This window comes from Ambystoma mexicanum, chromosome 3p (genome assembly GCF_040938575.1).
Source record: "Ambystoma mexicanum isolate Mex_15411 chromosome 3p, UKY_AmexF1_1, whole genome shotgun sequence".
NCBI classification, from domain to species: domain Eukaryota; kingdom Metazoa; phylum Chordata; class Amphibia; order Caudata; family Ambystomatidae; genus Ambystoma; species Ambystoma mexicanum.
The window spans coordinates 1,038,786,290-1,038,803,550 of NC_090925.1; the positions used below are offsets into that span (position 1 = coordinate 1,038,786,290).

The 17,261-nt window shown below is 46.2% G+C and overlaps 1 protein-coding gene across 1 annotated transcript in view; it reads left to right on the plus strand.

Annotated features, from left to right (window-relative positions):
* Positions 1–15,454, plus strand: part of VSTM2L (V-set and transmembrane domain containing 2 like) — a 480,863-nt gene extending 465,409 nt beyond the window's left edge. Inside the window, exon 4 of the mRNA XM_069652388.1 lies at positions 4,840–15,454. Within this exon, the coding sequence (XP_069508489.1) occupies positions 4,840–5,214 (375 nt within the window). The 3' untranslated portion in view covers positions 5,215–15,454. The remainder of the gene's footprint in view (positions 1–4,839) is intronic.
* The last annotated feature ends 1,807 nt before the right edge of the window (positions 15,455–17,261 follow it).

A 17,261-nucleotide genomic window follows, 5' to 3' on the forward strand; every position in this document is an offset into this window, starting at 1 on the left:
GTTGAAGTCTCAGAGGAGTAGCAGTTTGGTTTTGGGTTTGCATTAATGAGGGCACAAGAGAGGATGCTTAGTTGAGGAGATGGGGGTTGGGGCTTGGTGTGTGAAGGTCCGATAGCACAGCCAGTAGAGTACTCGCTTTGACATCTGTGCAGATCCTGCTGATGCAGGTTCGAATCCCGGCAGGCCCAAACTCAGCCTTTCATCCTTCCGAGGTCGATAAATGAGCACCACATACCGTGGGTAATAATAAGCAGCGTTCAGATGCCTTAGGGTTCGTAGCGCTATATAAATGCTAAATTATTATTATTATTATTATTGTTATTATTATTAAGGTTCCTGTAGGATGGGTCAGGGGAGTGGAGATGAGTGTTGGGTAAGAGCTGATGGTGGTAGGCATGAACGAGCACCTAGGCATTTGATTCTATCGGGCCATAGCATGGGGCGTCAAGGACAATGGGATTGCGCGAGTGTAGACGCTCGTGTCTAGGAAGGCCTAGGCATGGGATGGCAAGAGGATGTGAGAGGGACAGTTGTGGAAGTGGTGAGCAGGGAGCAGTGTGGAGCAGTGTGGTGGCCTGTCATGCATGATCTGGAGTTGTTAGGGTCCTTTATTGCTGTCTTGTGGCATGTGGGTGATGGGAGCCGCAGTGGGCGTAGAGGTGGGAGGAAGATGGTAGGTGTTGGCATGGGGATGGTGCTAGAGGTGGATAGGGTGATGGTATGTAGAATAGGGGCAGTAGTGTTTTGCAGGGAGGGTGTGGGACTGGGAAGTGGGTGTGATTTTATGCTAGAATGTTGGCTGGAGTTGGTGGTTTCTTCAAAGTGAGTGGGGAACATGAGTGGAGAGTTTGTGATGCAAGTTACTCTAAAGCCCGGTACGGAGGACGTGGCCAGAGTGTATTTGGAGCGGGGACTATAGATGGTGGAGGGTTGTAGGTCACTGAAGTGGTGGTGCATGAAACGGCCACTGGAGGTGAGAGTGGTCGTGATATGCTTGTGCAGTGATGGTGTATGGGTGGGTAGGGCCAAAAAGTAGATGGCACATGCTAGTGATTTGCGTGTCTGTGAGTCAGTAGTATTGGCGTAGAGAAGAGGGTGTAGGAAAAAGGTGGGTGGTGGTGGCCTGTGAACAACCTGACAATTGGGCTCAACATTGCCTGGAGCAGCTAGCGTTGGAGGCAATGATCTTTTACCTTGAGCTAAGCTGCAGGCTGTCATCTCAGTCTCTTTCCCGGATGAGAGTAGAGGTGTTTTGTAACACACATTGTTCTGAGGTCCAAGGGTCTGGTATAAGGCTCTGTCCCGGTGCGGACAGGGGCAGATAGGGACTGCAGGCCTTAATGAGAGGCCCTTGTGTGGAGCCAGCTTTTCCTGCCAGCTACTGCAATCAGGACTAATTTTGGTGCTCAATGGCCAATCCCGGCCAGGCAGAGGAGGGCCATCCGCCAGGCCTCCAGGCATACAGGCATTCCCCATCATGGCAGCGGCCATCTTGGAGAGTGGAGGTGAAGCTGCAAAGAAAAGCTGGAGCTCAACAGGGCTGGCTGTGGCTGCATCTTCGTTTGCTTTCAATTGGATTCTGAGGGCCCAAGAGGGCTCTGTAGCATTGTGGCATCACAGAGGGATGATTACTGCAATTTCCTATTTTCCTGGTTTCCTAGCCCATCGGGGCATACAATTGTGGTAGAGTCCATCTCCAGTGGTGCAAGTGTGGAAGGGTCTTGGCGGGGGTCCATATACAGTCGGATGTTGGTCGTGCTGCTCCAGGGCACAGAGGGTCCTAGGCAAACAGGAACCGCAGGCCATTAAATGGAGGTAAGCGTGAGGTAGGGCAACTTAGTAGGTCGCAGAAATGGTTGCGTCCCCCACCCGCACCTGTCTTACATTACGGTTGCCGCTGGTCGACGACTGCGCTGCATGCTCGCAATTTGCATTCCTACCCCTTCGTCACTAAACACCTGCATCGCACAACACAGCAGCCTTGTTCTGAGAGGATTTTGCCTCAGAGGGTCTGATCCTTGATTCATAATGTTTTGGATTCATGGACGTATGCGCAATGTATTATGTACCGACAGGCAGCGTCTCCTGCGCACCTGTGTCGCACAACACTGCAGCCTTGTCCTGCGAGGGGTTTGCGACAGAGGTTCCGATCCTCGGTTCCTAAAGGTTTGAACGCATGGACGCATGGTTGTATGTTTCTAGTTGTTCAAATGGGGTATTCTACAAGCGCTATTTATTAGTATAACAATTTTAAACATCTATTAATGTGTTTAGACCTTTGACACAGTGATGTGATGCATTCAGATTTTAATTAAACAATGGGTTAAGGACTAACTCAAGCATCACAGTTATAAAGAATGACATCACAGTTACATCACTCGGATATGCAGTGCACAGCATGGAAGGGCATAGGACTGCAGGGCACCTATGGAATTTTAATTTGAAGATGTATCTTCTAGGAGATTTCTGTTATAGACTTTAAGTCTTTAAGTGCCTTTTAGAGTCAATTAGGTTTCATCTGTTTGTTTATCCCCAATAAACATGTGTTCTTTTTTTCATATTTTTTATGTTGGCTCTCTTCTGATCATTTTTCCTTTTTTCTTTTGCGAGTATTCCCTGCAATTTTGCACCATTTAATTAACCTTTGTTCAGAGCCTTGGTGAAGGCGCTTTAGAAATCCAAATAAATATAAATATAAATACAAACTACAACTAAGAAAGGGCAGACAATCATAATGGCCAAGCACAGGAGCTCTTTTAGTAGGATTGGGGCAGAGAGTCCTGCCATTGTATTCAGTGAGACGCTTCAGTTGCCTCAGTGGCAGAATCAGTCTCCGCTGTCATGGGTAAATACAAGGGCTTTCTAACCAGGAGAAGCAAAGGCGATTCTCTATGATGTAAAAGTAGAAGAGCTCTGTGCACCCAGATAAGGGGACGCCCCCAAACATTATAACCAAAGATGAGATGCTTGCCAACAGGATAAAATGGGACCAGCTTCATCAACAACACAGGGGTAGTCTTGCCATCATCATCATCATTGTAGGTGAGGGTTTTTCATGATGTTTAAGGACAGGAGAGGGACCCTGGATCAAGCACATGTTTCAAGCGTGGGGTGAGCATTACTGTCACTAGATGAGGGAGCTCTATCATGATGGTCTTTGTGGGGGGGGGCTCTGTCGTTGGGATTAAGCGAGAGAGCATTATTGTAATCTCTAATGTGTGCATGTCCACCCCCGGGGCTAAGGGAAAGAGATCTATCATGGTACTTTAATAATAAACTCCCATCTGAATCTAACAAAGGAGGTACACTTACCATCACTAAGTGAGGAGGCTCTATTGGGTGGGAAAAGATGGGGATTACAATCATCAAGTTCAGATTGAGGTCTTAAATTCAGTCAAGCATGTGGGCAGTAGAGGAGCCAGCCTTAGCAGTGAGGATAAGAGCAAGCGTACAAGACAAATACAGACAATCTAATGACTTTGAGTGATACTACGACACCTGCTTTAGATGGATTGTTGATACTTTAACTCTAGGTCTGTCCTGATGAAGGTCCCTTTAAGATATTTGTGAGACTGAAACAATTGTCAATCTTTTTTGTAGGTGAGGCGACCTTATTCAATTGAAATTGAACCTAAATGCATTAACGCTTCCGAGATTGGAACTCTTTTAATTCAACAACTTTACCTCCTCTATAACACTACTTTGTTGTTAAAGCTGAATGCGCGCCAACTTAGAACTTAGACATTGTGCAGATCACTTTTGGCGTATCTCCATTTCTGAGAGTTCAAGCACTTCCCGGGTCAAATTGATTTCCAATTAATATGTTTCTGCTTTTGGCAAACTTTTGGTGACAGTAAAAAAAAACCTTTAAGAGCTCCAGCACATTAAAAACAAAAAACACGATGGTGTTTCTCGGGGGGGGGGTCACCAAATCCCACGAATATTCAAACAAAATAAGTAGTTGCCAATGGATTTCCTTGTTGGACCAAATCCGGTTCAATATATTTTTGCAAGTGACATACAGGCAAACAAGAGGAATGTGAGTACAGGAAGGGGTTCTATCATTGGTGTATATGGGGGAGCTCCGGCTACCAGGACTCGTGGAGAGTCTTCCACCATCATTTTATGGAGGGTTACTGTGAAAGTAGGGCTCTTCTAGACTGGTCCAATGTGGAATTCAGGGGTTTGGGGGGTGTGCACATCATCAGGAATCCAGAAAGGAACTCAGTAAAATTACACATGATTTTGCAGATTCAAAACCTTGTTTAATTCTACAGGTAATTCCACTTTTTCCGTCAAATGAAGCAACTCCCCTTTAACCACACACACACTATTTTCCAGAATGTTTTTCCTTGGATAATTAAATTTGCCTCTTTATAACTTCATGGGCTTGAAAGTCCTCTGCTGCACATTCAGAGGTCATACTTGGTCATAGTAATGTCAGTTTCCTCAGGTTATCCCTGTTAAGGTCAGGAGTTCCAGAAAGGTGTGTCTTTTAGAGAGGGGCCTTCTTTTCTAGAGGAGAATCATGTCAGGATAGAAAATGAACGATGATTTAAGAGGAAGGGGTAGATTGCAGACACTGGGCAGAATTAAAGAGCCAAACATAGTTTTAGAGGTAGGTTAAAAAAGCAAAGGACAAAAGCCCTCTGCGAGTCACCTAGAATGTGGTAATTTGGTTCGTAATGGAAACTCCCTGTATCCAGAAAGTCTTCAGCAGAATATTGTTTGTCGCACGTAAAATGTAAAAAATGCAATTTCAGATTGTGAATATTTAAAAGAATGTCCCTAATTCCCCGCACTGGTTTTCAGCCGTACATATCTTTGTTCTCAATGCAGGTTGTCAAGGTGGTCGGAAGTAACATCTCTCACAAGTTGCGCTTGTCTCGAGTGAAGACCTCGGACGAAGGTACCTACGAGTGCAGGGTCATCGACTTCAGTGACGGCAAGGCACGGCACCACAAGGTCAAGGCATATCTCCGCGTAGAGCCAGAGAAGTCTGAGCTATACCTCCAAGGCGCCCCATCGTCATCCTCCTCAGACCTGCAAGATACCCAGCTACCAGGGGCCAAGACTGGGGACCCTCCATCGGATCAAGCAAAGCTCACCAACACCCATCTGCAGCCTCAGGGCCACCACCACCACCAGAAAACAGGCAAAGAGCTGAAGAAACGCTCAGCTGATGTCCCATGCTCTGACAGTTGTTCACTGTAGACTAACGCGTATGCGTGCGGTGGGCTCGAGTCTGCCCAAATTCTCGAGTCTCACAACCCCATCTTCTGTTAAGTTGTAAAGAGGTGTGCATGAAAAGTGAGATGCCCAGCATACCTGCTCTACTGGTACCGGGGCGCTGTGCGATGCTTTTGTTGGCATTGCCCGTGAAAGTGCAACGAATCGAGGAACAATCCCCGTCAAGATACACGTAGACACACCAAGAACGGTGTCCGCATGAACATTACTGTTTTCACTTAAGCCACTGGCCTCCCACTTTTTGTGATGACTTCCTGTTGTCTTTATTTGCGGATGGAAACCTCAAGCCATGCAGGAAAGGGGTTCAGAGAGTTCAATGCAACCTACTGGGTCGGTCCTGAAGAGCTTAGGTTATGGAAACATGTGTCTATAAGGGTGCAGACAGGAAAGAGACGGAGGGTAGTTGGTGTGTGCAGATGTCTTAGACTGTGTGAAATATTTGGTAACGAGGTCTTGAGGTAGAATGTTAAGCAGGTGCTTGGTGAGGCATGTTCCAACCTCTTTGGAATGGAGCCTGTCGCGTCAGTCAAGGTGCCCAAATCTACAGTGAGGATATAGCTCTCTCTCCTTCCATGTGGCACCTATTGCCCACTTATCCCCACCGCATTCTTCCAGCCATTCTCTTGCAATTTTCTGTAAATATTTTACCGTGCACTTATCATACACAACTGCTCTGTCCTCTTTCTCACCCCTGACCCCAGCCGAAACTGACTTCATGATTCAAAAGGTCCCGCTCGCTTCTTATGACAAAGACCCGCGTGTGTCCTGTCGCACCGTCCGATGTATTTCCACGGAGCACACGCCACCTTCAGGGGGCGCAGGATACATGACTTTAACTATGAACCCCTCTGTTAATGCATTCGATACTCTGCTTTTTAGTAACACTACCCTCGGCAACCACCACAATCTAACCCTGCTTTGCATCACTCACTGTATTGCATCACGGCATAGGCCGCGTGGCCACTCACTGAGGGCGGAAATTGAAGTAAGTTATCAGTGTCGCGTGAGTATGGGGTGGGCGGAGTCTTGGAATGATTAATTCACGGACACTGAATGCCCTGCGAAGAATTGGCGGGAAATGCTGCTATAGGTAACTGCATTTCCAGCGCAATCCTAGAATGTCGGCTTGAAGGAAGCCAACCTCCCTGATCCACATGTCCGCAGTCAAACTTCTTTGTATCAAAAGAGACCATCTGAATAACAAGGGCCAATTTATATGTCTGCTATGAGCCTGAAAGCGCAATCTCGTGCATAAGAATGGCCAACCTGTTGGGCTGGCTACTGTTTGGAGTGGCCTGCCTCTGGATCAGCACTCCTAAAACATCACCTTGGTGGAGGGGTGGTTATGGAGACGTGTACACCAGCCAATGTATTGATAAAAATGTGAATGTAACCTGTGAACTGCGGGTGCCCGCCAATAGTAGCTTTAGCATGGGTCGAAAAAAGAAAATGTGATCTTGCCAGGGATTGCCAGGACAATCCCTTTACTTGTACGATCACCTGTTTATTTCTTCATTTTTTTAGTAATGGTTTTTCATCTGGTTGACATGCTATTCCCTCTACTTTATGGTAACGTCAATGCCACTTTCCATTCAATTTCAGTCAAGCTCAGGATGGAGCTAAAGGCGGGAGCCCGGGGAGGATAGTGAATTGGTATTGGAGGCAGTTTGCAATGGAGACAGGCGTGCGCCATCTGTAGTCCAGGCGTCCTGGATATCGACCTTCTTAAGATTCTGAACAAGCTGCCATGGAACCTATGCTCGGGTGAGCCTCTGCTTCACAACTGGGATCCAGAACTGGGGGCCCTTTAGAGATGGAAGCGTCTGTATGATGGCATTATTCTCACTAACCTCAAAATATATTGCTCAAAAGGGTGCATGGGGCCTCAAACAACGATAGACAACAACAATAAATACAAGAAATGAACAGGTCACACTGTGATAAGAAGGCGCCACGCCCCTGATCCAACTCTTGTGTTAGTGATGTGGCTAGGCACAGCGGGCGGGTATTCTGAATCCTATGCTCTGCCAATGCAAACCACTGCCACCTGGTCTCAAAATGATAGCTTCCTATGTGAAACTTTCCAAAAGGCAGTGGTGCTTGCTATAAATCCCAGTAACATAACATATCACAGAGTTAAGGCCCGGCTTCAGTAACGTAACATATCACAGAGTTAAGGCCCGGCCTCAGTAATGTAACATATCACAGAGTTAAGGCCCGGCCTCAGTAACGTAACATATCACAGAGTTAAGGCCCGGCCTCTGTAACGTAACAAATCAGAGTTAAGGCCCGGTCTCAGTAATGTAACATATCACAGAGTTAAGGCCCGGCCTCAGTAACATAACATATCAGAGAGTTAAGGCCCGCCTCAGTAACGTAACATATCAGAGAGTTAAGGCCCGGCCTCTGTAACGTAACAAATCAGAGTTAAGGCCCGGTCTCAGTAATGTAACATATCACAGAGTTAAGGCCCGGCCTCTGTAACGTAACATATCACAGAGTTAAGGCCCGGCCTCAGTAACATAACATATCAGAGAGTTAAGGCCCGGCCTCAGTAATGTAACATATCACAGAGTTAAGGCCCGGCCTCAGTAACGTAACATATCACAGAGTTAAGGCCCGGCCTCAGTAACATAACAAATCAGAGTTAAGGCCCGTCCTCAGTAACGTAACATATCACAGAGTTAAGGCCCGGCCTCAGTAACGTAACATATCACAGAGTTAAGGCCCGGCCTCAGTAACATAACAAATCAGAGTTAAGGCCCGGTCTCAGTAATGTAACATATCACAGAGCTAAGGACCGGCCTCTGTAACGTAACATATCATAGAGTTAAGGCCCGGCCTCAGTAACATAACATATCAGAGAGTTAAGGCCCGCCTCAGTAACGTAACATATCAGAGAGTTAAGGCCCGGCCTCAGTAATGTAACATATCACAGAGTTAAGGCCCGGCCTCAGTAACGTAACATATCACAGAGTTAAGGCCCGGCCTCAGTAACATAACAAATCAGAGTTAAGGCATGCTATGATGTGACATGATTAGTCATTTAGAACGTGCCTGTACACAAGTGTTTCTAGGCACGACAAGACATGTAAGGGGAGACAAAGGGAGGACAAAACAAACGATCTTACTAGGCCTTGTGTCCTTCAGATAGCGCAAGTGCAGGGCGAGAGGGGCAGCGTCACATTAGAGGCTTTTCAGAGGTATAAGCTTTGTTTCTCCTTGTTGCGCAGATCTTTTTTAAGAATCCTTTTTAGCTCTACATTCCTGGGACAGGTCCTAGAAGCAGAGACCACTGTGTTCAATGCTTTCCCCATACAGTATTACTATAACTCAAAAGGGAAAGGTACAAGGAAAAGGTACTCGTGCCACTTCCCCACCTCAGTGGACAGGGCACCAAAAGCAAACATGTCTCAGGATTCTGCTGGTCATGATATAGAGATGAGGTCATGTCAATTTTGCAGACAATTGACATATGTTAGACATACATTGAGCTTGGCTGTTTGTGCATCCAATGCACAACGCTTCTCAGATAAGGGGGCTTTAATTGCATTATAAATAATACAAGACAAATAACGATTTGATGTATTATTCAGATAGCCCCGAAGTGCATGCTTAGAAATGAGAGTGAAGCGCATAAAGAAACTCTGGAGAATACAAAATGAATGTGCATGGCGGCAATCGTTGCAGGTCAGTAACACCCCACTGTTAAAGGAGGCGCGCAGTCAGCATAACAGGACCAGATATGATATAATAGGCTATTTCTAACGCGTTTAATACCCAGAGGTTTCTAAGCGCGGACCCGAGGATCGAACCTGTGGTGCTCCGTGAGCACGTTGCCCCTTGAGCTATCCTCCCGAAACAAGGGGGGCATTGTGAAAGCAACACACCAGAAAGCCCATAATGCAATGAATTAAAAGTCCCCACATTCAGTAATGGGGACATAATGGGAAATGGGCACCTTGAATACACAAAGGACGCTGTAATTAAGGGCCCCAAATCACAAGCCTGTGTCAAACCTTTCCTAAAATACAATACATTAGGAAAGAGGCTGGGGCAATGGCCAGCGGTTACTTCATTGCTGGTTCCTATCCGTATCATTTTATTTAATAATGCCCAAACCCCACAAAATACAAACCGGTAATCGTTTGCCCCCATCATTGTCCGCTGGCCTAGTGTAAGAAGAAACCACGTGACTCATTCTCCCGAGACATTGTGACTTTTTGACTCCTCGTATTCCCATAAATGAAGAGAGACGCTGATAACAAACCCCCTTTGCTTGCTCCTCCGGATCAAAGAAACTGTACCCCCGATGCCTCGCTTATTTCCTTGGCTTGTTTCTTTCAAGTGAACATAATTCGGGTGCTGCTGGTCGCCCTCCTGCTCAAGGCCGCGCTGCAGAACCACACAGCAACCCGGAAGTACCATTAATGATATGACGCAGGAGCATAATGACCATGCATTTACACAGCTGAAAAAAGCAACTGCATATGGGACTTGCTTTTCCCTTTTTAAACAGCAATTTTTATTTAGCCTCGAGTGAATCCAATTGTGAAAGTAGGGTATACATTTTGCCTTAAGTAGACACCATGACATTAGATAGAAGCACACATAATAACAACATTACAGGCTATTTAGGAACAAATCATTACTGGATAATTATGTGACAAAATGCTTTAACAGCGTTCCACAGAGATGTGAAGGAAGGGGAAAAAGGCAAGGAAGGGAGGACACAACGGATCACTTTGCAGTGCGACGGAAGCTACAATCCACCGCTTTCCCACTGGTGGAAATAGCTTTGCACGACTCCACCTTTACACTGGTTTTCCGCCAGTGCCCATTGCAATGAACGGTGGCCGTCAGATCTCCCGCCGGCGGAAAACGGGTGTAAAGCTGGAGTAGTGCAAACATAAAATAAGGTATTTTCCGTCTGCGGAAAACGGGTACATTTTCCGCTACGCCTTACTCTAAATGAGGCCCCATCCATCAATTGATATGGATGAGAAATTAACAAAACACCAATTGTGATCTCATTATTGGCAAATTTAGTTGTACGGACCGAGGAATGATTTTCAGACCTCATCAAACGTGTCTTCTTCATCTTCGAGAAAACGTGATATCCATTTGACTATTGCAGCCATACACAATTCTCAAAGGAGATGTACATTTGAGTCACTCGACACACATTTTCAAGCAGATTTTCGTGGGCCTTTGGGAGGCCTTGGAGAGCAGTGGTAGCCGAGGAGGTTATGGCAGAGAATGGCCGGGCATCAGTGGAAGACTATTTTCAGGAACTAAGGCTCACAAATATTCATATTCATCTAAGATCTAAAGCGCCCGTAGTCAATAGACCACCGAAAATTCACTATTAATCAAACAGCGATTCACCGCCCTTGGTGTGGCAACCTCTCCTGGGTGGAGAGCTCTTCCCTCTGCTCTTTCTTTCTACTTTGACTAACTTGAACCATTTTTTAAGTTTAAGTTAGAGGCATCAGCCATAGTGGAAAAGTGAGCCCCTTTGCCATGTTCTGCCCCGGTCTCTGCCATGGTAGATAAAAAGCAAGATATAGCCAGGCTGGTGAGACAATAAGCAGACATACAGAAAATGCCCCAATCCATTTGGGAGATGCGAGTCCTGGACTTGTCTACACTTGCATTCCTGGGCTTGAAGTCCTGGATCATTAGTGGTGCAATACAGGACTACAAATCCCAGAATCCACAATAAATACCAGGTTTGGGCTAACATCTCCAGAATGCAATGGGGTGTGTTGGGATGTGTGAATTGGGCAGATGTTCGCCTGTCAAAGTTGTTACATTTTTAAAGCAGATCTGTACCTTTTGCCAGAAGGGAACTCAAATAAATTCATAAATTCCCTCATATAAACCTCCATGTTCTCCTCCCAAGCAATGCTATTCATGTATCCAAGACATGCAACTCATGAACATGCTCTTGTCAGGCCAGCAGTGATCCTGCGCTTTATCTAAATTTGGATTTAAGAGTTTTTCAAAATTTGAGTCTGATTAACACAGACTATTCAAAGGAAGGACCCTGATACATGTCATCAGCAACCATCAGACCATTTCGGCTTGCTCGTGGAAAGGACCGTCACCTCAGCACAAGCATCTTAGGGTGTCCTAATTCTGCATGCCCCAAATTGCTAAAAATGACATCACCTGTGTAGACCATTACCTTGCGCAAGCACCGCCGTGCAGACACGCTTCACTGTTTGCGGAGCTCTGCTGACTAAGCCTGGCTTGGCAGCAGACACATCATGTAAGCTTCTGAAATAACACTGCGCGGGACGTGGCGCAGCGCATAGGCAATATTCACCACCCTTTCCGGTTTCATGCAGCTAAATTCTCCAATGGAGATTAATTTCTTAAAACCCCATCTTGTGTAGCTTTTACTACTTGGACACATTTGTGTGTATGTAATTGTATTCAATAAGGAGCATCGCACAGAGGGTAAGAGACACAACATGAGGTAGGAGAATTCAGCCCATTTGCAGGACTGTGTCGTACATATATAGATGTATGTTGAACATTTTAGGGGATGGAACCAGAACAGATAAAGGAAGGGTGGTTGCAGACTGGAGGAAAATTGGACAGGCCTGAATGTTGGCCACAAACTCTGCCAACACCAATGACTTTTATTAAGCATCTCAACAAGCCTACAGTTCATTATACGATTCCCAAATACCATCATAACTTGACATGTCTTCTCTTCGTTAAACATAACATTCTCGTATCATGATGGCAATGACATGGCGGAGATTCATAGGTCTATGGCCGGCTTACTTGAACATTTCCGGCGTGTTAACACTTCAATGTTGGCCACTATCAGTGCCGTATTCAGCCACAGTTTCCGGTGCAGCGAAAGACAACCAATGTCATTATGTAAGTGGGATAGAACCAAAACCGGCCTCGTAGATAGAACATTGATTAGTGCCAAGTTGATTCTATCCAACGCCTCCATCCAATATTGCTATAATTTAGAACGATCTCAGAACACAGCCACCATCTTATTTTAACAGGCAGTAAAATGGCCGCTCTTCGAGTTGTACTCCTCCAACATACGCGCTTATTTTTTCCCAATGAATAAACACACACCACGTGAGACATGAGGATGGATAGCGTTGCTACAGTAGGCATGCGTAACTGGAATGCCAAAGGCAATTGAGCACTGAAGCTATGTCTCTGCCACCGTTGAGCAGGGATAGTCGGTTTAAGCAGGTGCATAAGTAAAGACACCCACTTCCTTGTCTCCTGTGCCTTAAACGCTGCCTGAAATGCACACATTGTCCTAATTGTCATTGGAGAATAAGCAATATAGATTGTGGATGGGGACATGTACAAGAAATATGTACCCCAATGAAAACTATAGGAAGCGAGGTTGAATTTGGCAGTACACCTGGTGAGAACAATGACACTTAGATGCATGCAGTAACCTCCAGGGGAGAAACCGAGGCAGAACAAGACAAAGGTGTTCTCCAACAAAGTTTGTCTTGCAAGATCATCTTTTTTTGGGCGTCTGAGGCCCAAAAACCCTGGCTAGCTAAGCAGGCAGCCTCGATGACCTGCTCGCGAGCTGGGGCTCACCAATGAGCAGTGCTTCCAGAGATGTGCATAAGGAGAGGGGCTGAATGATTATTCCAAGCTCTGCGCAAAACAGCCCAAGCCTTGTAACCACAGACAGGCACCAAGTCTTGTAGTTTACATTTTATTTTTAGGGTGAGTATGGTGATGTGTGAAAAGAGCAGAGAGCCCAGTTTTCATTACTTGCTCAGAGGGGTATGTGCTTGAATCTCTATCACAGACATAGATTTCAAATAGAGCACTTTGTGGTCATTCTTATTTACCCACAATGCCATTTGCTTTAATGTAAATCACCAGCGCGCTGCCTCTCCTGGGGGTGAGGCTCTGCATGACCTGGGCCCATAATTTTGACCGACCCTTCCCGTCCAAAGAAAGGTGGGAGGGGTTTCAAGAATACATGTTGCAGATCAACAATTGAAAAGACCCCTGGATGATTGTTTAGTGTCTCAATATACTTCCCTTCGTCGTCCCCCCGTTGATGGAAAACAGCCACCTGCCCACTTAGCGTGAGCAAGCCACTCAACGGCCCGCAGCAACAACACCCAGCCGGTTCACCTGAACCTTCAATGTGATTGAACAAGCGCATTAGCCCTTGTGATTTGATGCATCATCTCAGGCACACCATTGCTATTTATTTTATTCATGTGATAGTTTTCATGAGTTTAGACCCGGCATGATCACAGGGCGTACCTACACGAACATTATAATTTATCATGGGGGAGTTGGGGTGACAAGGTGTCCTGGGGAGTTTGGGTTTTTACGGGAGTATGAGCGCTCATGTTTTTACCAGCAACAATGTACAGGTAAATGAATGGTCTGATTTAGGCACAGTCTGGCTGCCAGGGAGTGCCATATATTGGGGGCCCATCTTTTAAAGGGTTGTGGAAGCAGCTGTTAATTATGAACATCTTGCTTTAAAGCCCAACAATGCTTCAATAGCACAGCATCTGGATTTGTAGAGGTGTAGTGAGATTTTTTGTCAGATAGGTGGCACTGTTCTAGGATGCTGTTTTATAGATTAATAATGCTATAATTGGAAACCAATGTGTGGGAATCAGGCCTGGGATGAGATCATTGTTGCAACTTACATGGCTGGGGTCTGGTGTGCGCTGTGTTTGGTGCGTTTAAATCAGGGGTACATGTAGTGTTTTGGGGTTTACCATCCTTAGCGCATTAGCATGTTAGATCAGAGGCCTTAAGAGAGACCAATTCACACCAAGGTTTAAGAATAACCAATGACCATCCAGATAAATCACATTTAGAGTAGCTGTATTCGAATACATTTTGTGTGGATGTCCTCAAAGCCTGGAGTGGATTTTCTCATTGAGTTCAACACCAGGAGACTCTTGTGCTACATGTTATTAGCAGTTGGGTCACTTTGTCAAGGTCATTTTTCGGGATCTATTTGTGTTGATTGCATTTGCTCCAAGTTAATTGTGCTTTGGACGGACGCAGCGGTCTAGGCAGATATAGGTGTCGCGAAGGAAGGCAGGCACTTTGCTCTGGTGGAGGATCTGATTGGCTGCCGGTGCGGTAAGCCATGTCTGCATTATGACTTTGGACGGGTATGCGGGGCAGAGGGGTGGATTTCTGCAAGTCTTGTAACATGGAGCCGTGATTTCTGTTAAAGAATGCTTTTTTGTGGCGCATTGTCAGGATGCACTGATGCTGTAGAATTTGACTTTGTGTCATGTGCATATTGGTGTGCCTTGGCTGTCTATCACGAGTCCCTAAAAGATCAAGAACAAGGGGGATGCACCTCGATCTGCCCTCTTGTCACAACACACCCGCTCCAAGGTCCGCCTCAAGATGAAGTAACACTGTCACGTGAGCCCAAGACCTAACGGGGGAGGTTCTTGCTGACCCCTCGAAATGAAGACAAACCTCCATCTCTTGCCTTGACACAAGGGGCACCTCCGCATGCCTGCACCTGGCCATATGACACAGGCGATCATATTCAGCGCAACCCTCTACCATCTCGAGAAGGGCCATGAGTAGATCCTACAATCTCTTCCCACAATGTACTCCCTCCAAAAACAAGGATTGATCTGTTGAGGTTCTTGGGTGAATCATTCGTGTGCAGAAAAAGCGTCATGTGACCCACTGGGTCAAAGGTATCTTTCACATCCTGCTTGATTACCTTCATTGGGTTAAAGGGATGATGAGGGACCTGCCTCTTTTGGCCAAGAGAGACACAGAATGATGCCCCAAAGGGTTCGAGCGAAGCTCGTCGTTCATCCGATTGGCGGCTTGAGGAATGTATTCACTGTATCCCAGCTGCTGCGTTTTTCTTTCTCAGCCATTGGATTAAAGCAAATCTCTAAATCCATGATTTGAACATCGGGAGGTGGGGGGATGGGGGGGTGTTGGATGAAGTCCAGTGGAGCATATGGAAAATGTCAATTAAAACCTTGGTCTCTGGGGGCATCTCCCCAGCAGGCCTTCAAGGGCATCGAATCCTCATTCAAGGGCATTATGTGAACATCTCAGTAGCTTTGGGAGGCGACGGTCACTCTCTGAGCTACGATGCAAGTTGCAAACCGGAAACGCATTTTGATGTTAGGAGATACGTTGTTTACTGTAAATAAAGCTTATGGGTTTCTCCAGAGATAGAGTTCTCGTGTCGTTCTTTGCGGGTGGGGGTTTTGGAGTCTTTGTCCTTCGGTCAATCATTAGTATCCAGATCATGTAGATATCACACAGCTGCATGGGGCACACCTTGATCCAAGCATGTTGTGCATTTTTGGAGATGCCCTACCCTTACTCCTCTCTGACATGCCACCCTGGTGCAACAGGCCAAGACATGCCAATGCACTGGCACCAATATAATGACATGTCACCATCAGGCCATTTGTGCATTGCCCGGCCGGTATCTGGGTGCGCTACACATGTTCTGAGGTTTCACACTGTAAGGTATGTGCACCACATCTCTGTGGGTGGCAGATCCCAAGCTGCGTGCACCCCAAAGCTCTGATGTGGACTAATGATTGGGCAATGTTGTCTGCAGGGTAGGGGCAGTGGCAGGGAGTTATCTCCCAGCACCCCTTCCCTCCACCCCCAACTCCTGGAAAATAATGCCACTGTGAACAGCTGTGGTTTCAGCCTTTCACTCCAACAGTTTTGTTTCACCTCTTATGACAGGTCACCAAAGCAAGCCTTGTTGGTCTGATGCCAAGGCTCTAAAGACATGGAGGAGGGACTACAGCAGAGTGGCATCATTACTTTTCAACAGTTTATCCAGAGTTATGCAATCAGTTGGTAGAAGGAACTCCCTTTTGCTAAAACAATATCCTGTTACCGAGCAACAATTTATGTCCCAAAGAACAATTGTATGCAGGGGTCAAGTCCTAAAAGAAAAGAAGTGGGGGGGACACATTAACATACCAATTCAATGTGGCCACACCAAAAATTAGCATATCAAGGTGCACTCTGAAAAAAGTGGGAGGACTCTGTCCACCCACGTGTACCCTCGATTTGAGCCCTGATTGTATGCTGAGTTCCAGGGCAGGAAAAAGAGTTTGGACAACATGTTCCTAGTTCCCTGCTGTCGCCTTTTAAAATTTGGGGAGGATTGAGAAGAGCTGCTAAGGGGTCGCCAGGGGTAATGGCCCCAACACGTAGACCACTGTCTCCTGAAGAGAGCAGACATGCAAGGTGGGTCTTTGCTTCATCAGTATAAGTTTCCATGTGATAATGTCCCTGCAAAAAAATGCGCCTGTCAAAAAAGCAGTTTTTTGCAGGGACATTATCACATTGAACATGCAGGGGACACCCCACAACCCCCAAAACCCCTTTTATTTCAAGCAGAGTGGGGGACACCCTTACAACCCCTGCTTCCCCTGACCCCATATATATGGTCACCATATATAATGTCTCCACAACCTTTTCCTGGCGATATTATGCATGCCCTCAGAACACAGGTTTACAAGAAATTGATCACTGTTTGTGTGACAATCAACTTCCAGGTCACCAGTGGTCCAGGGGTAAATATCAGTTTCTAAACCATCAATCAACCCCACACCTCTAGTCCACCAGAAGGGATCCCAACAGATTGGAACACAAGTTCGCACAACTGTTTCCCTGATTACTGTAGCAAATTGAAACATTCAGCCGTGTGTGTTCAACTTTTTTGATTTACTGCGTGATTTTGTTTGAAACACTTATCTGCAATCTATACTCAAGCGTGAACTGAATAAACACTATATTCAGCCGATCGCTTATTAACTGTAGGTGAAATTACTACATTTGTCACCTGCACTTGAAACTACAGTCTACTACATATCCCAGCAGCCTTTGTGCTACTGATAAGGATAAGTCAGGCGCTTCAGCGCCGGCGCTTTGGGGACGAAGCCAGACTACGCCGGTCCACGGCGGACATTGGCTGTTGGCTCTCCACTCTGCCCAATTACCCCTAT